The sequence below is a fragment of the Festucalex cinctus genome, chromosome 20, assembly GCF_051991245.1.
Source record: "Festucalex cinctus isolate MCC-2025b chromosome 20, RoL_Fcin_1.0, whole genome shotgun sequence".
In the NCBI taxonomy this organism is placed as follows: Eukaryota; Metazoa; Chordata; class Actinopteri; order Syngnathiformes; family Syngnathidae; genus Festucalex; species Festucalex cinctus.
The window spans coordinates 9791305-9814171 of record NC_135430.1 but is presented as its reverse complement, the minus strand read 5'-3'; the positions used below and the strand labels follow the sequence as shown (position 1 = coordinate 9814171).

General features: G+C 42.2%; 1 protein-coding gene across 3 annotated transcripts in view; it reads left to right on the top strand.

Moving 5' to 3' along the window:
• LOC144008952 (sodium channel protein type 5 subunit alpha-like) overlaps positions 1–22867 on the top strand; it is an 89119-nt gene that overhangs the window by 24385 nt on the left and 41867 nt on the right. The window contains exons 3-10 of one of the 3 annotated variants that reach the window (XM_077508341.1): positions 979–1144; positions 1313–1456; positions 2412–2530; positions 6422–6511; positions 8216–8344; positions 14419–14510; positions 16032–16274; positions 18539–18602. In XM_077508341.1, coding sequence (XP_077364467.1) covers positions 1022–1144; positions 1313–1456; positions 2412–2530; positions 6422–6511; positions 8216–8344; positions 14419–14510; positions 16032–16274; positions 18539–18602 — 1004 coding nt within the window. In that variant the 5' untranslated portion in view covers positions 979–1021. Of the gene's footprint in view, positions 1–978; positions 1145–1312; positions 1457–2411; positions 2531–6421; positions 6512–8215; positions 8345–11841; positions 11934–14418; positions 14511–16031; positions 16275–18538; positions 18603–22867 lie in introns of those variants that run through there. The other 2 variants (XM_077508339.1, XM_077508340.1) reach the window with 2 other exon arrangements.

The following is a 22867-nucleotide window of genomic DNA, read 5'->3' as shown; positions in this document are numbered from 1 at the left end:
GAGCGCCCAATTAACCTGCCATGCATGTCTTTGGCATGTGGGAGGAGACCGGAGTACCCGGAGAAGACCCACACAGGCACGGGGAGAACATGCAAACTCCACCCAGGAAGGCCGGAGCCTGAACTCGAACCCGAGTCCTCAGTACTGGGAGGTGGACGTGCCAACCACTCATACACCATGCCGCCTTGGCATGTGATGATCTTTTAAATTTAATTGTCTTGTAATGATATGACAGGAGGAGGAAATATCCGGTAAAAATTCTTTTTACTTTTACTCGTGAAGTACATTTCAGAGCCGGTACTTTTTGACATTTAGTTTACTTGAGTAATTCTTTGAATGAGTACTTTTACTTTTACCAAAGTCATTTTTATGCAAGTAATTGTACTTTTACTCAAGTACAGAATGTCAGTACTTTTCCCATCTCTAGCAGTAACACAGCAGCAATACGGTAGTAAAACAGCACTAACAGGGCTGGTGAAAAATAACATACCGGTAAAAGTCACTGAGCCTGAGACTTCTTGTATTTTCCATGATTCATGCTAATTTTATTCATACACAAAGCGCCAAGTTACATTAAACTTACCTCGGCAAATATATTCCACCTGTCTCACTCTTACCTTTTCTGCTCGAGCACCCCTGGCGGCCGTCAGAAAAAAAATGCACATATTAGCCGCATCATTGTACAAGCCACAGTGTTGAAAGCGTGTGAAAAAAGTTGCGGCTTATAGTCCGGAAATTACAGTAATTATTCTAATTTCAAATTTCTAGTTCTTGATCATAGGCCCCAAATGGGCGGGTATTGGCCCCGTCACGAGTACCAATACCTTGATATAAGGCGAGGTATTTGCCCATCTGTTCTTTAAAAAAAAAAAAAAAAAAAAACCCAACAATCTCTTAAAAATCTATAAATGATGAATTGTGCTATAGCAAAGGCTTATTGTACTTTCTAGTCACTGTACTTGACGTGTGTCCGTACAGCTGGTAGCGTGGGGCCAGTCAGCAGCAGGATCAGGATGACAAGATGGCCGGCTGTGTGTTTCCAATGGGACCAGAGAGCTTTCAGCGCTTCACGCCGGACTCCCTGGCGGCCATCGAGCAGCGCATCGCCAAGGAGGAGGCCCGACGCAGCAAACACTACCAGGAGGTAGCCCGCACGCTGAAATGAAATATTCATGGCCAATTATTATTGAATATTGAATTAAGTAACATTTATTCAATAATAGTGAATATTTACCCATCGTTGTTAGTTGACTTCCACTGTGAACAGAGAGGATCAACTTTACAAATGTAAGTGCGTATGCGTGTGTGTCAGGACCTTGGCGACGTGGAGGTCCCTCGGCCCCGGGCCGACCTGGAGGCGGGAAAACAGCTGCCGCGCATCTACGCCGACATCCCCTCTCACCTGGTGGGAGTGCCCCTGGAGGACATCGACCCGTACTACTTCAACGATAAAAGGGTACGCAAAACCGGGCACCTTGAGATATGAGTGACCCGACTTAAGAGCTTTTCCAGAAAGCTGTTTATTGCCGGTCAAATAAAGAGAATTACACGTTGTGTATTTCAAACAGCCAAACAATGATGCACAAGAATGGCCTGATAGCTAACATATAGTGGAAAACGCCATTGACATGCTAATCGTTGATGTGTACATATTTTTTTAACTAACACAGACCTGTTCATTGAAATATTGGTAAATTAAATGTTGGTAAGTAGGGAGGGGGAGCATTTTTAAACTGTAATTTCCCGTTGGCGCCGGTACGCTGAAATTGCTCGACTTGCCTGAGCGCCGCCGCGGGAGGCAAAGCAAAAAAAAAAAAAAAAAAAGCGGGAACGCGGCGCCGGCGTGATGTGAGGCTGGCGAGGGACGGCGAGGAGCGGCGACACATCGCTCGCCAGCCTCACATCACATCGCTTCCTCTTGAGGGACTTTCCTCGCCGGCCTTCCTTCTCGGCTCGGCGCCGTTTCGCAACATCACATGTTTGTGTTTGCGGTTTTGCGGGTTGCTGTGCCAGTTTAGCAGAGCCAAGCCAAAAACAGAAAAAAACACATCCAGGCTCTCTTTCTGCTAGACTGGGGAAAATGATCATTTATCTTCTATACCAGGAGAGTACTGACTTTTTCCTCTGAGAGCCATGTATGGAAAAAATGGAATATTGCACTCTCTAAGCTTATCCACATCTTAGAGATATGTAAGTAAATCTAAGAGTAACGGCCCCCACCTCTGGAACTCTCTCCCTACTAAAAATGTGTGATGCCGTTTCAAAAAACGATTATACATTGAATGCACTCACTCATATAGGGACTTTAATTATACCCCTGAGTTATTGTTATGTCCCTTGAAAGGAGCTATATGAAGCGAACCTTTTACTATTGTGAACTAAATAGTTCCTGTGTTGTTTTTTGTTGACAGACCTTCATAGTGCTGAACAAAGGCAAAGCCATCTTTCGTTTCAACGCCACATCCGCACTCTACTTCTTCAGTCCCTTCCATCCCGTGCGGACCGTCGCCATCAGGATTCTGGTGCACTCATATCCTTGTGGAAGTTTTGTGCTCTTTCGGTTCGGAAGATCGTTATATTTGGGATTATATTTTCGATGAAATGGAGGAGAAAAGAATGGCATCGTGCAAGGTTTAAAAACTCAAAAGATGAGAGATGAAACAAATGCAACATGAGACAACCCATAAAGAAAGGTAAGCTACGTGAGCTAACCCTTAGTTGGACTCGTGGGGACTTCATTTGCCTCACTTGAGATTTACTGGAGACTTGACCAAAATTTAGTGGGGACTCGAGTCATCTTGCTTCAAATTTACTGGAGACTTGAACCATCGGGACTTGACTCGCCTCACTTGAGATTTATTGGGGACCTGGCTTGACCAAAATTTTGCACAGACACATCTTGCTTCAAATTTGGTGGAGACCTGACTCAACTTAAATTTTGTCGGGTCTTGACTCACCTCACTTGAAATTTATTGGGGACTTGACTTGACTTGTCCGAAATTTCTTGACGACTTGGCTCAACTTGCTGTAAATTCAATGGACACTTGGCTCAAATTAACATTTTGTTTGGACTTGACTAGCCTCACCTGAGATTTATTAAAGACTTGACTGAAAATTTTGAAGGGACTTGACTTGCCTCATTTGAGATTTTACTGGGGACCTGGCCTGACCAAAATTTAGTGCGGCCTCATCTTGCTTCAAATTTAGTGGAGACTTGTCTCAACTTAAAATTTTGTCGGGACTTGACTTGCCTCACTTGAGATTTGTTGAAGCATTGACTTGACTTAAAATTTTGAAGGGACTTGACTCTCCTCACTTGGGATTTTATTGGGGAACTGGCTTGACCAAAATTTAGTGTGGCCTCATCTTTCTTCAAATTTAGTGGAGACTAGACTTCAAATTTTGTCGGGACTTGACTCGCCTCACTTGAAATTTATTGGGGACTTGACTTGCCTGAAATTTAGTGAGGACTTGGCTCAACTTGCTTCAAATTTAATTAACACTTGACTCAAATTAACATTTTGTCGGGACTTGATTCGTATCACTTGAGATTTATGAAAGAATTTTGAAGGGACTTGACTTGCCTCACTTGGGATTTTATCAGAGACCTGGCTTGACCAAAATTTAGTGTGGCCTCATCTTGCTTCAAATTCCGTGGAGACCTGACTTAACTTAAAATTTTGTTGAGACTTGACTTGCCTCACTTGAACTTTATTGGGGACTTGACTTGCCCGAAATTTAGTGAGGACTTGACTCAACTTGCTTCAGATTTAATGGACACTTGACTCTAAAGATGACTTGATTCGACTTGACTTGACTTGACATTTTGTCGGGACTTGACTCGTATCACTTGAGATTTATTGGGGACTCGGCTCGACTGTGTTATGATTTTGGGTTTTGCGTCATCTGTTTGTTTTGTTTTGTTTCTCGTTTTAAGTTTGCCATGTTTCTTTTTCTGCTTTCTGGTTTGTCTCCCCTGGTTTCATTATTGTTAACCTTGTCCACCTGCGTGTGTGTCTTCCCTTCCCAGTGTATCTACCAATCAGCTTCCCCTGCCACTTGTGTCTTGCCCAGCTGTGTCTAGTCATTGTCAATTAGTGTGTGTATTTAGTAACCTGTTTTCCGTCCAGTTCTTGTTGGTTCATTGTAGTTGTTGAGTTTACCTGTAGTTGTGCTGCCGGTTTTTGTTTGAGTTTCCCCAATGTTTTGTGTTAGTCCTTTTGCATAATTCTTTTTTTGCCAGCTCCTTGTTTTTGGTTCATTAAATCCTTTCGACTGCGCCTCTGCCTGCAAGCCCTGTTTCCCCTGCACCTGGGTCCACCATCACACCTCGGTTCCTAACAGACTGGGCTCCCCACTAAAGTTCAAACAAGTCGAGTGAAGCCCCCGGTAAATTCTAAGCAATTTGAGTCTCGTCCCAACTTAAGTTGACTTGATTTCTGCACCTTTGAACTTGTTTGAACGTTTACAGTCAAGACTTGACATATCCGCCTTTGCAGTCAGATGACAGTGAACATGACATACATGGCTTCAGACACCCCCCACTCCTCCCCGCCACCCATTCCCAAATCCACCACCCTCCTTCCTAATGCCCCCCCGGCCTGTCCCCTGCCCCCGCCCCATGTCCTCACCTCACACTTTGATATTTTTAGCCAGCGTGGAGGCTGCCGCCGTTGAGAGATGGCGAGTCGGCCGACACGCTGCTGTTGTCGGGGATAATCGGGTGAAGAGGTCGGCAGCCGAGGTGTGGTACTGCTGATTTTGCGCTTGGGGGTGGAGTGGAGGGGGAAGGCAGAGCGACAGTGGAGAGGTGGGGGGCGTCCCGATGAAGTGGGCGCTCAGAGTTTGTGTGTGTGACCAAGAGCCTTCTGGATTTTGGCCCACCGGCGCGGCGCCACCATGACAAGCTGTGCCGTGACACACGTTATTCGGCGATTGTGTGCTTTGTGTCTCACTCAAGCGTCACCTTTTGATCCTGGCGTCTCACGAGGCCTCGCTGGGCATCGGGTCAGATGCCTGGCAGCATGTGGCACCACCCGGCGCCCACAGCAGAAAGCCACTGGTCGCCAATCAGTGCCACTGTCAAGGGATGTGGAGATAAACAAAGGACTGGTCGCTGGTAGGAAGTCCTCCTTCGCAATCAAGAAAGATGGCTCCCGCGGCGGCTGTGGGCGGCATAATGACATCATAGCTACGGTGGTCCTTGACGGCGACCTGTCATTACGCCATAATTAGCCGCACGCATCGTTTATTTGACCAGCCGCTGCTCAAAAGTCTCACGCGAGGAGTTTGTTCCTGGTGCTAAATGACCGTAATTAAGAATCATTTATAGCCTGATTGACAGCTGGTCCCGCCCCCGCCCACTTCCTCCACAACAAGACAGGTGGAGGTGACATTTCACTGCTAGCGTATCTGGAAAATCCAGCCCAGCATTTATTCCACATCCTTTCCAGCAAGCTTCAATCCCGTGAACTGGGGGGAGTTTGTCACCAGGGATATCATAGTTTTGGGATTTTTCATTTTAGTTAGTTTTTTATTCGTTTTGAGTTTTGTTTTTTTCAAATTTAGTTCGTTTTCATTAGGTTTCATGGTGATTCTGTTTTAGTTATTTAATAAATGCTTAGTTTTAGTTTAGTTTTAGTTTCAGTATTCGTTTGTTTTTTTGTTGTTTTTTTTCAAATTTGTATTGTGCGAAAAAAACAATGGGAGCGACGTCATCTGAAGGTGCTTTTCTATTGGCTGCTGCTAGATGACGTCACTTCTGTGTGATACGCTTTCAAACGTCATTATTCCTGTTAATATCAAAATAAATCTACTTAAAATTATCCCCAAAGGCTCATGCATTAAATGAATTACCAAAGACTAAAACAAAGGACATTTTTTCTATAATTATCGTTCTTAGTATAATAATAATAATAATAGTAATAATCTTAATTTTAGTTAGTTTTGTAAACATAAAATATAGTTTGTATTTGCATTTTCATTTTTATTTTATTTCATTAACGAAAAGCAACTACAGTACTAACATTTTTTTTTCATTACTAAGTGACACTTTAGGCCTACCAATATTCTTGATATCCACTTTGAGCTTGAGGTCCATATACTTGTACGCTCTGTCTTCACTAGTAAGACAGTACATACAGCGTGCTAGTGCTACTAGCGCAATTATATATGCAATTCTCCTTGGTCACCCCTTCGCTCAAAGTATAAGTAGCACACATGTCAACTAGTGCACAAAATTATACATTAGTGACATTTAGTTGCTCGTTGTGCAGAACTGTCGTATAGTTACGAAAGGCAGTAGGAAAAGGTGTTCTTAGTGAGACACACTTGGTCTATTGGGACCTCCTGCTGGATATCGGGTACGGAATATGCTCGAGCGATGGGGCGGCCATCATGTTGTGTTCCTTAAGTGTGTCACATTGTTCAGCTTGTTCATCATGTGCACCATCCTGACCAACTGCTGCTTCATGGCCATGTCCGAGCCCGCCACCTGGGCCAAATATGTCGAGTGAGTACATGTTACGCTTATGCGATACCTACCGTAGGCAACGGGTTCTCAAACTTTTTGGGTCCAGGAAGAATTGAGGAAAATTGGTTTCATCTAATTGGTGTGTGGCTGTTCATCATCACCCTCTTAAACTTAGTGACTTTTTTTTTTTTTGCCTAAATCATCTAATGATGCAAATGGTTAAATTTTTTGTGTTTCCTGAAAAATCAGAAAAAATGACTTAAGCGACAAAAGAAGGCGTCGATATGTTGCACTCTAAAAACAATTGGGACAAAAATAATCCAATTATGGGTAAAAAAAAAAAAAAAAAAAAAAAAAAAAAAAATTGACAGATCCTCTACTTGGGTCAATTTGACCCAACTTTGAGTAAAAAAAATCGGTCATTTTATATAAAACAACCCAGAAAATTGGGTCAGATTGTTTACTTGGGTCAATTTGACCCAACTTTCTAGGTTGATTTGTACAAAGGAAGAAGGAAAGAAAGAAAGAAAGGAAGGAAGAAGGAAGAGAGAAAGAAAGAAAAAAAAAAAGAAAAAAAACATTTTGTATGAAGCAACCCATAAAATTGGGTCAGATCCTCTACTTGGGTCAATTTGAACCAATTTTCTGGGTTGTTGTTTTTTTTTTGTTTTTTTTTTTTTGGGGGGGGGGGGGGGGGTTAAAAAAATAACTCATACTGGGTCAAAATGGACCAACCCAACTTTTGTGAGTTATTAAACAAATTAAATTAATAAAATTATTAAAGTAAAATAATTAAAAAATTAATCCACAAAGTAACCTTCTTCTTTTTTGCTTGTTTTGTGGGCGATTCATTTGACCCGTTTTGGGTGAATTGAATATCCAAACTACATCCATCCATTTCCTTAACCACTTATTCCTTATAAGGGTCGCGGGGGGTGCTGGCGCCCATCTCAACTGGCTCTGGGCAGTAGGCGGGGTACACCCTGGACTGGTTGTCAGCCAGTCGCAGGAATATACCAACTGAATTTGGTAATAAGAAATTAACTGACCCAACTTTTTGAATTATTTAATCCAAAACGTTGGCTCACATTAAATAATAACCCACAAAGAAACCCAATTTTTATTTTTTTTGGGTTATTAATATTTTATTTGACCCAACTTTTTGGGTAAATTGAATAACCCAAATGAATTGGGTGAAAAAATTTTAACCACTGACTTGACTTAAAATGAATTGGGTGTTTACCCCAATTCATTTTAAGTCAAGTCAGTTTTTCACTGAAAAATTAACCGACTCAACTTTTTGAATTGTTTAGCCCACAAAGCAACCCATTTTTTTTTTTGTGGTTATTTTGAGGGTTATTCAATTAACCCAAAAAGTTGGGTTAATTGAATAACCCAAAAAACTTGAGTTGGTCCCTTTGTGGCCCAATTTGGGTTATTTTTAACCCAACTGTTTTCAAGAGTGCAATAAAAATTTTATATTTTTGTGTATAACAACCCATGAATTGGGTCAGATCCTCTCCTTGAGTTAGTTTGACCCAATTTTGGGTCCAAAAATGTGTCATTTTGTATAAAACAACTCAGAAAATTGGGTCAAATTGACCCATAATTGGATTACTTATGACCCAACTGTATTCAGAGTGTGGCATTATCCAAAAGTTCTGGCTTGCTGAGCCCAGTTTGAGAACCGCCGCTTCTTTTTTGTGCTGCCATCATGTAGAGTATTTCCCCCTTGGCCCTCAGGTACACCTTCACCGGCATCTACACCTTCGAGTCCCTGATCAAGATCTTGGCGAGGGGCTTCTGCGTGGGACCCTTCACCTTCCTGCGGGACCCCTGGAACTGGCTGGACTTCAGCGTCATCGTCATGGCGTGAGTGGCGGCATCACCACATGCAACACCCAACACGTGAGCGGCTTTTATTGTGGAAGCGGGGGGGGTCATGTCGCCCTGCGCGTAGCTTTAGACCTCACACCGGCACGAGGGTCCCGGCGCGGGGCATGTTTGCAGCGTCAGGAAGAAGTCAGCTGTCAGCGGGGAAAACTTTTAATGAGGTTGAGTCAGCTGAGCGGCAACATGGCAGCCAGGAGATCAGCCAACAATGCTGCCTTGGCCAGAGGGGGCCAACGTACCTACTACACTCTGTACTCGAGTAAAAGTACAGCTACTCGCGTCTATGCAGATCATGGTAAATGTGAAATGTCTTTAAAAAACCAACAAGGTTCCACTTTTGAGGAATTGCTTTATATCTTGTAACAAGCAAATTCATTTAAAATAAAAATAAAATAATAAATACAAATGAATAAATAATAATACAAAATAAAAAAATTATAATAAATACAAATAAATAATAAATAATAAAAAAAAAAAAAAAAAACTAACTGACTTTAAAAGCAAAATTCAAAATGAAGTACAAACTAACTCTAATGAAAAATGACAAATAACCCCGCTTTGGACACCTCCAATCTACATATACTTTTCTACAGAAATCAAATATTTCTACTTGGATACGTTCCAGCGTAGGCCCGACGAGAGAGAAAAAAAAAGGGCACGACCCTTCCACTTCAGTAATTGAGTGAGCGATGAGAAAATCTTTCATCTTCGGTTTGCTTAGCGATCAGGCGGCAATCAATCAGACGAGAGAGGACGTACCCCCCCCGCAACACCCTCGCGACCACCACCACCGCCGCCGCCTTCACGATAAACGATCACAATCAAGCCATCGGATTAATAGTCGACCCCCGCGCACGGCCCAGGGTTAGCGCATCTAATGCCGGCGTCGAAATCGAAGTGCGCCCGTGTCGGGCTACCCCCGGGACCACCCGCCGTGGTCCCCTCGCGGAAGGACAAACCAGCTATGTGACATGTTACCATTCATGACGGAATAGAAATCAATAGAATCGCTTTGAGACGTAAATCATTTGAGGAGATATTTACAAAATCACGTTGATTTGTCTTCAAAACTCGCGACACCAGTCCACAAAATGTGGCGGAATGAAGTGGAATCCTGAGAAGAGTCCAACCTCACGTCCTACTGTTAAAGACGCTGCGTTTATTTCATGATTATCGTCGTCAGTGACGCGCGCACAAGCACATGATGTCAGCGGGTGCGCATACGTCCTTGACCCGTGGGCCGTCCTGCAGTCAGATGGATCTTTAGTGGTACAGGGACACATAAGTCACATATTAGTGCACACGGACATGCACACACGCACACACACGCACGCACTGTGCCCCTGAAACGTCACCTCAAGCTTTATTAAACGCAGAGTGATGGTCAGTAAATAGACACACCCCTCTGGACACGTACATGCACACACGCGCATACGCAAACAGGCTTGACTGATGCTCTGAGCCCCGCCCACTGAGTCGCAATTACCATGGTAACAGTTTCTATTACTTCCCTTCTTCCACCAGTCAAACACATTGCTCCGCCCCTTTGTTGATGCTCTAATGGCGGGCGGCGTCGGCGGTCAGTGTCACATGACAGCATCACATGACTGTAGTAGTCAGTAAGGTGAAACAAAATAACCGGTTTGACCCGGATTCGACAGGTGAGTGCATGAAATCGAATCGTTGCACTTTGAAATATATTGAGATGCATAGTGAATGTTTTTTTGTTTTTTTATTGGAGTCATATATCGAAATATAGCATTTTTTTTTACCTGATTACTGTTTATTAACCAGTGATTGGTGTTTATTTCGTACTTTGTATTTGTATAGTGATTAAAAAAAGGTGAGGCTAGTTGTCATATGTTATCGGTTCGGTCATTGTTTTCTAAAGTAAAAACAGATGGTTGCCAATGTCTTATTTTGATTAAGCACAGAAGATAATCAGTTTTCTTTCATGAAGTTTTCTTTCTTTCTGAAATCAGAAGATTTGGACAATTTTAAATAATTAAAAAAATGGTTCCAAACGATTACTCGATTATTAATTTATTTACTGCCACACGTTACCCATAAAACAACTCCCAGAGAGACTAACTTATCTTTCAAGGCAAACAGAATATTGTGTGCTTTTACTACATACACAAAGTGGGTACCACTTGAAATATTGTATTAAATTATTTCATTTGAAGAAAAAAAGTATTTTTGTACTTCATTCCGTTCTTTACCAAACACCATTGATAATAGTGAAAATTAAAAAGATAAGGAGAAAACTATCTTTTTGTGAAAAGATACATTTTCTCCACAACAGTGACTTTTTGACACTAATATTTTTTGTTTTGTGCTGCTCTGTGAATTAGGTTCAATGTGACAAAGGCTTTGATCATTCACGTCATTCTTGAAAACATTCTATTTAATCAGATTCCGTTATGTTTCATTGTAATTCCATCCACCGGCAGCCCATTGAAAAGAGATGCTAGATAATAGTTAGTGAGTAATTTTGATTCCACAACCCATTGACCAGGCAGCACTGCACTCAGACGTTGTACTTCACATTAATAAAAAAATAAATAAATAAATAAAAAATGTAGTTGATGTCATTTAACGTTTATGGCGGCACACATCGAGATTTTACTCATCGTTATTAAACGTTTTTGGCGGTCAAAGAGTTAATATAGTTGTCGATTAATTTAATAATCAATTACTTGTCGGTAATTCAATTAATTTTGACAGCTCCAGAAATGGCATTCATGCTCGAACTTGAATTGCTTTGCTCCTCACATGTCAAAAATCGCATCAATTTGTCTTTTGCGGAGAGACGCGCAGCCCCAGTAGTGTTACAAGACCGAGCCACGTGACAGTCACGCATGAAAGTAGTCAAGTGTCACATGACTGCATCACGACAGTAGCCACATGACAACAAAGCACGACTAGTCAAATGAATCAAACTTGATAAGTCACCCAACATGCCAGTTTTCATGTATGTAGTTCCCGCGTACATGGTGGAAAAGTAAAGGAAGGAAGAACTCGCATTTGGTGAGGCGATGAATTGCTTGGCGTGAAAGTCACATTTGCGTAAAGACTAAAAAGTACAAAATGAAGCTTTTACTGCCACAGCGCCTCCGCCCCTAACGAACACCCCCGCCCATCCCCCAACTCCACCACACTAATTCAATCAATCTGCCAGTCAAGAGGGAGAAAGAGGAGCTCTCCCTCCAAGGCTATTAGCACTGTTAGCACTCGCCAGCCCTGAAGGCTATGCAGCCATCAGTGCTAAATGGTTCCTTTGGAATATATTTTCCAATTAACGTTAATATTTGGAATGTGTTCATTTGAAGGTGACAACGAAATACACATTGTCAATCTATTCTTACTGATATTATTTGACTGTGTGTCAAAAAAGAGACGTGTGAGCGCTGTGTTCTGTTCTTCTTCTGTTGTCGTCATTGTCACTGCTGCTCGCGCCACACTGCCCCCCGCAGGCTGTTAACCGAGTTTATCAAAGTAGGAAACCTGCAGGCGCTGAGAACCTTTCGAGTCCTGAGAGCCCTGAAAACCATCTCAGTCATCCCAGGTAAGACCACCACCGGAGGCGGGCGGGATGGGCCCACGCAGCCAGGAAACGCTCGCCATCGCAGTGTGGTCGTATACGTCTTCCTGTGTCCCCGTGTGTGTTCAGTCCACGTATTCAGACCCGCCCACCCCACCCCACCGCTTCCCACAGCCGCGGGATAGCCGAAGAAGAATCACAGCAGGGAGCCGAAAATAGGAAGTCATCTGGAGGGTGTTAGCAACCTAGCATAAATGAGCATTTATTCCATATCCACGAAAACCTTTTTTTTGTCTTTTTTTTTGTGACAATAATTATGTTCTATGCAGCCCACTAGACTAAATACAATATTCTGTTTAATATTGTGTTAGTGGAATATGAGCTAAGCAGCAAAATCCAGGAGTTTTTTTTTTTTTTATCAATATCAGAAGGCAGCCATTTTGCCACTTGCTGTTGAATGAAAATTACATCACAGTTGATCAGCGCTCGGATCCAACCAATCATAGCCCAGCTTCAGAAAATAGGTGAACTGTGATTGGTCTTCATTCGTCAGCAGGTGGCAAAATGCCCCCCCTCCAAATGACCTGTGTATGTGACTGGACAGTCCAACCGCACCAGTGCGAGCCATTGAAGTCACAGGGCGGCCATCTTGTTACTCCTACCTCGCGGCGGGATGAGGTGTTTGTGGTCACTCTTTTTTTAACAAGTAAAAAAAAAATAATAATAAAAATTAACAAGTAGTGCTGTCAAACGATTAAAATTTTTAATCAGATTAATCACACTTTTTAATTTTGATTAATCACGATTAATCAGCTAAACTACTTGTGTATTCGCGTAATATAAAATAAATACAAAATACCGTAATATTTTGACATTAACACATTTTATTATCTGAATGTCATTTGCAAACATTGATTAAATGCATGTACGCAATTGCATGCATGCGTGTATTGCTCAAAACGTAACAGCATCATATCAATTGGGTGCAATTCAGCAATTATTAATTAATTAAATGCAAATTACGTTTGTTTTATCTAAAGTCCCGTCGGGGTGTTTTTTAAAGCGAAATTTACCACTGAGCACACCAACTGGAGTCACCCCGCTCATTTTGGAACAACAGGTGTAGGAAATGTCATACATTGACCTAATCACTGACCTGCGCAGCCTTCAATGTAACCATTAATATGCGTTAATATGTGATTAATGCGACATTTTTCTGTGATTAATTAATTTATTAACGCTTTAACTTTTACAGCCCTATTAACAAGTGGACCGTATGCGCTGCTTTGAAGACTCCCTTTTTCTTTTATTACTCAGTTCCTCAGACCCCAATATTAGATTTGGCAGAGGCATCTTTTGTTGAATTACAGTTCTAATTCTTTAATAAAAAATAAATAAATATATATATATATACAAGTTTCCTCCTGCACTAAACATCATTAAGCATATAATTTATACATGTATTTAAAGAAAGTTGTAAAATATCTGAAGTCTTCTTGTTTATGTTTAATACATTCAAAACATTGCAAATCATACTGGTTCTACTACGTACCGTCTCAAATGTTCGATACTGTAAATGTATAGGATCGTATGCCGAGAAACGTTTCTTGGGAGGAGCAATATGGCGGACTCGCAACCTATATATATATATATATATATATATATATATATATATATATATATATATATATATATATATATATATATATATATATATATATATATATATAAAAGGGGTGTGAATTGCCTAGTGCCTAGTATTGCCTAGTATTGTTGCGATTTTTTTTCATTCAAATTTAGAAAATACTAATCAGTAAGCTTGTAGAGTGTAAGATTTATATGAAAATGTATTATTTATTTATCTGAAATTTCAGTCTTATAGAGGTTGTAATCTGTTTCATGTTTGAACAGCATTAAAATAAAATATTAAGGCTTAATGTTCCGTTCATATAACATTCTTCCATGCTCAAGGTGTGAATCCTAAAAAAATAAAAAATAAAAAAAATAAAAAAATAAATAAAAAAAATCGATTCTGCCGATTATTTAATCGATTCGAGAATCGCGCGATGTAGTATCGCGATATATCGCCGAATCGATTTTTTAACACCCCTAATATATATATATATATTTATATGGATTAAAAACAGCTGGATTTTGCTACATAACTCACATTCCACAAATGTAATAGTAATCAGAATGTCATCTTCAAACTTAATTTGGCCTTACTAGTAGAACTTTTTCTCCATTACTACTCCCTCTTTGGCTTACTAGTACTCAATTAAACAAACTCTGGAAAAGCTGTTTGAGTGTACTCGCACATGGGTTTTCTTAAGCTGGATATCAAGGATACGGACTAAATGTTCGGCTGGGCTTTCCTCCAGGTGGCATCCGCGTGCGCGTCCGGCTTGTTGGCGGACTGTCCAATGGTGTGCGTGCGTGTGCGTGCGTGTTTGTGTGTCTGTGCGTGACGCCTTCTTGTGTGTCTTTGTGTTGTCTGGCCTTGTTGCAGATATGTCACTGAGTTTGTCGACCTGGGTAATGTGTCGGCCTTGCGGACGTTCAGGGTGCTGCGAGCGCTCAAAACCATCTCAGTCATCCCAGGTGAGCGCGTCCCCCCCACCACCTACCCGACCTCCATCTTAGCCTCCTCGTGCTTACGCCATGCACGTTAGTAGAATGCAGGACACAAGTGGACATGAGAGGTTCAGAAAAGCAAATGAATTGATACATCTGTGGCTATTACTATAAAATAAGGGGTAAATATGTTGTTTTTGTTGCCTCATTTATGTTAATTAGCATTAATTTAGTATTAGCATTGTTAACAAGCTAATATTAGCTAGCTAGGGCTGCTACATTGATAGCATGAGTTATTTGTAACGGAGGGTTATTATAACACGAACTGTTGTAAGTTTTAAGTTTTATTTTTATTTTTTGAGTGTACAATCATTTCATAAATGAAAAAGTGATAAACTCACTTGTTGAGCTAATTCGGCAACACTTCTGAACCCTCAACTGGCTCAGGACACTTTGCTTTGCTAATTTTATGCCCATTTGCTAGCAAGAATGGGAGGGAACATTTTTCAGAATTCCAAAAATAGTTCCAGAAAAGCTCCTAAAGCCTTTCCTAATAGCGAAAGCATCAACTAGTGTCAAAAACGAGACCACCATGAAAGTATTTTTGTCTCACTCCAGACACACAACTGTTTGTACACAGTAAAAAGTCAATTGTCGATAATATGCCCTCTATAAGTCATCATAGCTTCTTTCAACACTGTTTAGTCATGTTGACTCAGCATTATAGCAGTTAGCTAGCCAGCTAGCAGCTCGTTTGCTAACTCAAGATGTATTTGAAAACTGTTTTATGAAATTCCCCAAATTATCCTAATGTTGACATTGCAATACACATCTTACAAACTTCAGAGTAAAAAAAAAAAAAAAAAAAAGTGAATGCTGATGCTAGTTGACCTCTGTTTGTCTCCACTTAGCATATTAGCAAGTAGCGCTAACAGCATGACTTCTACTGTACTTGTGGTGACCTGCGTAATAACCACACATTGTTGCGGGCCCTCAAAAAGTTACCAAAGCTACACTGTTATAATTTGTTGGCATTTAAACGCATCGTTTAGTTCAAACCACACATCATAAAAAGATTTTTGCGTGCCAGTGATTGACACGCCAGGTTTTTTCCCTCCATGTTTTCTTCCTCCGTGTTTCCTTTCCTTCTTCAGGTTGCATTGGTAACTTGTCTCTGTTGATTGTCAAGATGAATGGAGGCAACTGGATGAAAACTGTTCTTTTGTTGTAGAAGTTTGATTTTTAATCTGAAAGGCTTGTTTACGTTTAAATTTTAGGATCCTAAAACATCTTCAACAACCACCAAGAGTCCAGTTGTCTCCATTTAACGTTTGGTTTTGTTAGCTTTGTAGTCTTTGGCTATGTTGCAAATCATTTACTCATTCCTTAGTCCCACTAAATATGGATTTTTCAATACTGGGGGCACTATATAGTGGATAGGGAGTAACTCCCTTTTTCTTTGCTGCGCGACTCTTTGTTTTCTATCGTTCTGTTGCTATTAGCCGTTAGCTATTTGCCGCGAGCTGACGCTGCGCTCCTTCCCGCAAGGCCTGAAGACCATCGTGGGCGCGCTGATCCAGTCTGTGAAGAAGCTGGCCGACGTGATGATCTTGACCGTCTTCTGCCTGAGCGTGTTCGCGCTCATCGGCCTGCAGCTCTTCATGGGAAACCTTCGCCAGAAGTGCGTCCGGAGCACGGCGCACTGCGTCAACGACAGCCTGCCCGCCAACGCGTCCTTCTTCTGCAACAACAAGACGTGGACGTCCATGAGACACTTCATCGCTGACGAGGGTGAGCGCATATAACAGTAACGGCAAAAATATATGCTTGTGTGCAACATGGCGCCGGATGCTAATGCAGCCGGATGCTAATGCCGCTGCTATTTGTGTCTCGAACCAACCAAGCAAACAAACCAACAAACAAACGAGCAAGCAAGCGTCCCCGCAGGCGTCTGTATCGACCCTCTAAAAGCTGCCGTGAAACCCGAGAGCCGAGCCACTACGCTGATCAATAGCCTAGCAACATCTACCTTACCCTGTCCCGCCACAATAAAAGTTTTCTCTCGCATTCTTTTCCATGCCACGCCTGTCCTGTCACAGCAAAAGTTTTCCCACCACGGTAAATGTCTTTTAGCATTTATGAGAAATTTGCTTCTACGTCATACTGGTACCGCCACAATAAAACTCACCTTGTAGCTTTATGTAAATGTAATTTCTGTCATATCTGTACTACCACGATATAATTTTCTAGAGCATTATGTAGAATTTGTTTCACACAATAAAAAAAATAATCTAGCAAATTTATGCAAAGCTTGATTCTACGTCATCTGTCCCGCCACAATAAAACTCGTCTTTCAGCTTCATGTACTGAACACGCTAGTTCTGAGAACAGCAAACTTTATTTTGAAGTGTCTTTTGCTTTCCTGATGACTTTGTGTGGGATGAATGTTGTGTGTGTGCATGTGTGTGGCGCGCGTGCGCTTGCTGAATAAAAGATGAGCGTGCTTGAAAGTTGTTCCCATAAGGCGAGCGGATGAAAATGTCAAGCTAGCTTTTAAGGTCAGAGTTTGGCGTCTTCTTATGCAACGGCGCCTCACACGGGAATGACTTTTCACAATAAAACGCCGGCTATCTTCCCGCTATCAGCGGCGGCGTCCGCGTCGGAGCCCGCCCACTCACGCGATCCGGCCGCTCCTCAAGGGGAAGTAACTGGAAACGCTGGAGACACCATCTCCATGCTTGGCTTTCACATTGCCGCTTGGACCAACTTGTTTCCTTTGTCTTATATTTAAAAAAAAATAAAAATAAGAAGTGCAGTTTTACCGCGGCCACATCTGTTAAACACAGTTAAACTTTTTTTTTTAAATTAATTTCTAAGCATGTGTTCTCACTCTGTCGTCAAAAAAATGGGAGAGTATCAAACAACAACTAACGTCTGCTAGCTTAAATCTAACATTGAGACCAAAAGACAGACCAATAATCCAGTAAAAAATTATGATCAGCAATATTGAGTTAAAAAGAGTTGACCCAGGGTTAAGTTTAAGTTCATGACCTGTTAAATTGGGTGCACGACCGTGAGGCCAAGTGTCTGTTTTGCATTGATATAACCATCATATAACCATCATCTAGTTTCAACTAGTGTTAGGCTATGTGATGTCAATCTTTAATCCTTTAGGTGATGTTAGACCTTTGTAATGTCATTCTTTAGTCTTTTACTTGCTACAACCAATCAGATCGATTCACTGTCTGTAGGTGCAGTCTGAGAATTGTGTGTGTTTCGCCGGATTATTACTTTCTGTTCTCTGTGCAACTCTCTTTGTTTCTCGTCTAGTCAAGTTTGTTCCATGCCTCTCGATGTGAATAAATAGTTAAAATCTTATTGGTGCCTGCGCTTTGGGATCCAACCTCCAGCACATGACACTAATAAACTATTTATAAAATCACGTACTTAAATTTAACGATCTGGTGGACTTTAAAAATGCCCAAAAACAAAAACCAGAACAAATCTGAAACAGAGATGTATGTCAGAGTCAACTTGTGGAATAATTTTGATTTGAATTGAACACTGTGTAACTCAATTAAGAATTTCAAATACATGTATAAATGTAAGATTATTAATAGTTATGAAATGGTTACGTAGTTTATAGTTATTGTAAAAATAGGGACAAAAGACATTTTTCTATATATGTATGTGAGTAATAATATCCATCCGTCCATATAATTATTCTTGTAAATATACGCATGCGTATATGCTGTATATTGTTGGACTTTTGTGTAGATAGATACAGTATTCGAATGTATTCGAATTCCGTTATCTTGAGGTAGTATTATGCAAAAAGGGTAGACATAAGCTTTGGCTTCAGTCTACACTTTTTGGCCATTGTTCTTTTATTTATATTTCTTTTTTAATTAAATGATTGTTATGACCAAATACACTCAACTAAAAAAACAAAACAAAAACGAAATCGAAGATATCGCTGGGGCGTGAACAATGAACCTCAATATCACAGACACGCACAAATTTGATGTCTTTTGTTGTTGTTTGTCTTCTTGCAGACAACTTCTACAAGGTGGAAGGTGCCAAAGATGCGTTGATATGTGGCAACAGTAGTGACGCAGGGTGAGTTCATCTCTGCTGCAATTCCCGGTGTCAGTCAAAATAATGGTTAAAAAAAAAAAAAAAAAAAGTTAATTTTGTGCCAAACGAGTGCGAGTGTGCGACGCCGCGGGGCCATGTGACACGCGGCTTTAGGACGGACGAGGATCGGCGTTCAGTGTTGACGCTGAGAGCGCCAAGATGACACTCTGAATGACACCGCAATCGGAACGGCATCGTGCGAGTGTGTGCGCATGTGGGCCTGCGTGTGTATGCGCTAGCCTCCAGCTAGCCGGCCAACCGCGCCGTGTGAAACCATCTCAGGATGCTAACACGTAGCTCGCAGGCTAACACGAGCCTGCCACGGAAGAGGACGGGGGTTCAGGTCAGGTGAGGTGGAAAGGAGGATGGATGGAGGACAAGTTGAAGGAGGGAAGAGAGGAAGTCAGCTTTTGTCGAGAAGTAGACAAGAAGGTAGCGAAGGGAGATGAAGGAGCAACAGCGAGCCAACGTGGAGGTGGCGGAAGAGGAGCAGATGGCAGGAAGTGGAGCAAACAGATGGAGCAAAAAAAAAGAACAAAAGAAAAGAAGAATGAATGAATAGAAATGAAGGAAAATGTGCAAACAAGCGAAAAGTGACCGAAAAAACTTCATCTGCCTTCAAGGGTGAGACGCCTGGGCCGGCACGGAAGCCTAGCGGTTAGCCTGTCTCCCCTCGCAGTTCTCAAATGCCAGGTTGAATCCATGCTGATGAGGCTTTTCTGTGAACAGTTAGTATCTTGTCCCGTTAGCGTGTTTTCCCTCCTGAAAACGTGTTAGCATGTTTTCTAAATAAATAGCTAGTTCGCTAAATTTAAATTGTAGAAATGTGAACAGTTAGCATCTTGTCCCAACGTTAGCGTGTGCTTTCCCTGCTAAATAGTTAGCTACTTAGCTAAATTTAAGTTGTAGAAATGTGAACAGTTCGCATCTTATCCCAACGTTAGCGTGTTTTCCCTCCTGAAAACGTGTTAGCATGAAATAGTTAGCTATTTAGCTAAATTGAAATTGTAGAAATGTGAACAGTTAGCATCCTATCCCAACACTAGCGCGTTTTCCCTCCTGAAACGTGTTAGCATGTTTGTTAAATAGTTAGCTAGTTAGCTAAATTTAAGTTGTAGAAATGTGAACAGTTAGAATCTTGTCCCAACGTTAGCGTGTGCTTTTCCCTCCTGAAAACGTGTTAGCATGTTCGCTAAATAGTTAGCTAGTTAGCTAAATTTAAGCTGTAGAAATGTGAACAGTTAGCATCTTGTCCCAACGTTAGCGTGTGTTTTCCCTCCTGAAAACGTGTTAGCATGTTTGCTAAATAGCTAGCTAGTTAGCTATATTTAAGTTGTAGAAATGTGAACAAAATGAAAGCAGCATCCCCATAATTGAGCTTGTGTGGTTGCCGTTACCACAGCAACGCCCATCAACAACCCCCATCATTGTCGTTGCAGGTGTTGCAAAAAAGTGTTCCCTTCACTTGCTGCGTCGCGTGTCATCGCGCGCGAGCGGCACTGACAGTGACGCTGATGCCGCCGCCGCCGCCGCTGGCTTCCCGCGACCAAGCGCCGCACGCACCAGGCCGCTACGGCCGCCCCGGGGGCAAAGGTCACTGAGCTAAGCCGCTGCGACATACTTGCTGCGACCGCTCGCTGAGCTCAGCGCTAATTCATCATCATCATCATCATCATCGTTATGATGTAAATGAGCATCCATCCGTGCCTTTTTCGAGAGACCTTGTCCTCGTTATGGTTACGGGGGTGAGCGCCAGTCTATCCCAGCTGACTACGGGACACCCCGGACTGGTCGCCAGCCAATCACAAAGCGCGCACAGACAAATAATGGATGCTGTAGCGGCCGGTCTTTCTCGGTCATTGCGGCGTGCTGTCATGGCAGCAGTTAGAATGAAATACGGCCGAGGGGGGGCCGACTTTCCTGGAACACGCGCGTCGTATGGGCCATATTCATCATTCCATTAGCCGCCTTCTCTGCTGGTGGTCGCCACGCCATGCTCTAGCTTCCAGTGTGTGCGTGCGTGCGTGTTTAGAAAGTTCCCAGCTTGCACTTGTACCTTATAACATTATGTTAAAAGCTGCACAGATCAATAGCTCAACTGCAACACCAAAACATTTTTCTAAATGGTTGTTGATTTCTATTGTGCGCGTGTGCTCGTGTGTGCATACTGGGTGCGCGCCGGGAGCTCTGCGGGAGTCTAACCATGTGATGTCTGTTACGTGGACAGCCAAACACGCCAAAGAGGCTTCCACCGAGCTCCACGGGGGCTCCATGAGTGTGTGCGTGCGCACGCATGGAGCGTTGAAAAAAAAAAATCATCACTCTGAACCATAGAAAAGAACTGAAACAAACAAGATGATATTTATCTATTTATTTCACTTTTTTTTTTTTTTTTTTTTCCTGGACAGCAAAGGGCCATTATGCTAACATTAGCATCCTTCCAATTAGGATTAATCTGTTAGTCATAGATACTACAAAGCAATATCAGTGTCTGAACTACTATCAATATCATTGTCAAATAATATAATACTCATACCAGTAGTGGCACCAGTACCAGTACCAGTATCAGTAGTCATACATTATTTGTGTAGTGGTTGTTGGCTCGACAACGTTTTCCGCCATGTTGTGAGAGCACATGAAGGTCTATCGTGGTTTAGTCCCGCCCGCACAGTTTGATTGCAGCCAATCACCTTCACGCTGGCACAATGATTGACAGCCTGCCGGCCTTGTCCTTGGCACTGCCTTGGTGCCAGCCTTTCCACTAAATCACACAGACAGACAGACAGACAGACAGACAGAGAGAGAGAGAATGGCCGAATGGACCAGTGTACACAGATGCTAATTGCTAAAGCTAAAGCATAAACAAAGATGTCTGACAGCAGAAACGACGTATGACCTTTTGTGCCCGCTGGAATCCGAGTCACTCAGACCTGCTGATTGTGTATGTCATTTCTTATGATCCAACTGAAACACGCGCACACACCCTCCTGATGTTCCCGCCACTCCACCAGCTAAGCGCTAATTGGTTAGCATGTTGTTTTAGTCCAGCTGTCACATGCTGAACTTTAAATACTTCAGCTGGACAAAAGTATCGGGACACCGGCGGGTCCTCTGAGAGCACCTTCTACGAGACCACATCTGCACTTTCGCTATTCTATCCAAAAAGATTCGTGTGATTCATATGGCAAAAAGACGGGACACCACTTAAAGTTTTAAGTTTCATTTGAAACGCTTTCAAGCGTCGCCGTCGGACGGCAAATTTGATTTGATTTTCCTGAGCGAGACGAGCTGAAACCTTATCTTATCTGTCCCTTTACTTACCCAGCATGCTTTGCTCAAGTGCGCGTTTGTATGCGTGTGTGCGTGCATGCTCAAGTCTGCGGGCGTGAGTGTGTCTTTGTGTGAGTGTGTGCTTGTGCTCTGTCATCAGGCCATGTGCTCCCATGCTAGCAGACTGTAGCCGAGCGTGTTTGCTCGCTCATTAGCGTTAGCATTAGCTATCAAAGCACCGCAGCCATCGCTAACAAGTGTCTGACTCCGCCCCACCCGTCCGCTCCGACTCCAGAGGCTATTTCGGGGAGCCGCTGCTGATGTCACTCGTCAGACATTCAACACAAGTGAAAGCGCTCTGACCTCCACCAAGGCCACTTTTAACCTCCACCCAGGCCGACCGTTGAACCCCTCCCGGTACGCAGCTCCGATTCCTCTGAGGGATTGATGACCTCTGACCTCTTGGAAATTGCTGAGCTGGGAGGTTAAAAACAAGCAGAAGTTTGAAAAGTCACTACATGCTAATGCTAGCATGTTAGACTTCTCTTTAAATGTCATCATGTGCTCATTTTAATACAAACATGCACGCAACAAACACGCATGCACATAAATTAGCCGTCTCAAATAGTGGGGCTGTACTCGAATAAAGTGTAATTGCACATCTCCTACATTAGGTGGCAGTGGCAAGCTTATTGTCAGACTGTGCACAGGGAGTAATGTTAATAAAGTTACTTAGCAGATTGATGCTTTAGTTTTTGTTTTCTTTGATGTTAATAACTCATTTGCTCCCAATAACTTATAAATGTTTTTTGTAATTTTCTAAGTGTCCCAAAGACGTATTTATCATTTTTTTTATGCTAGAGCATACAGAAGGCTTTGTTGCAGCCTCTCAACTGCAAAGAATGGTTGCAGAAAAGGTAGTTATTACACAAATGGCCAGCAGGTGGTAGCACAGCAAAGGAAATCAACCGGGGCCA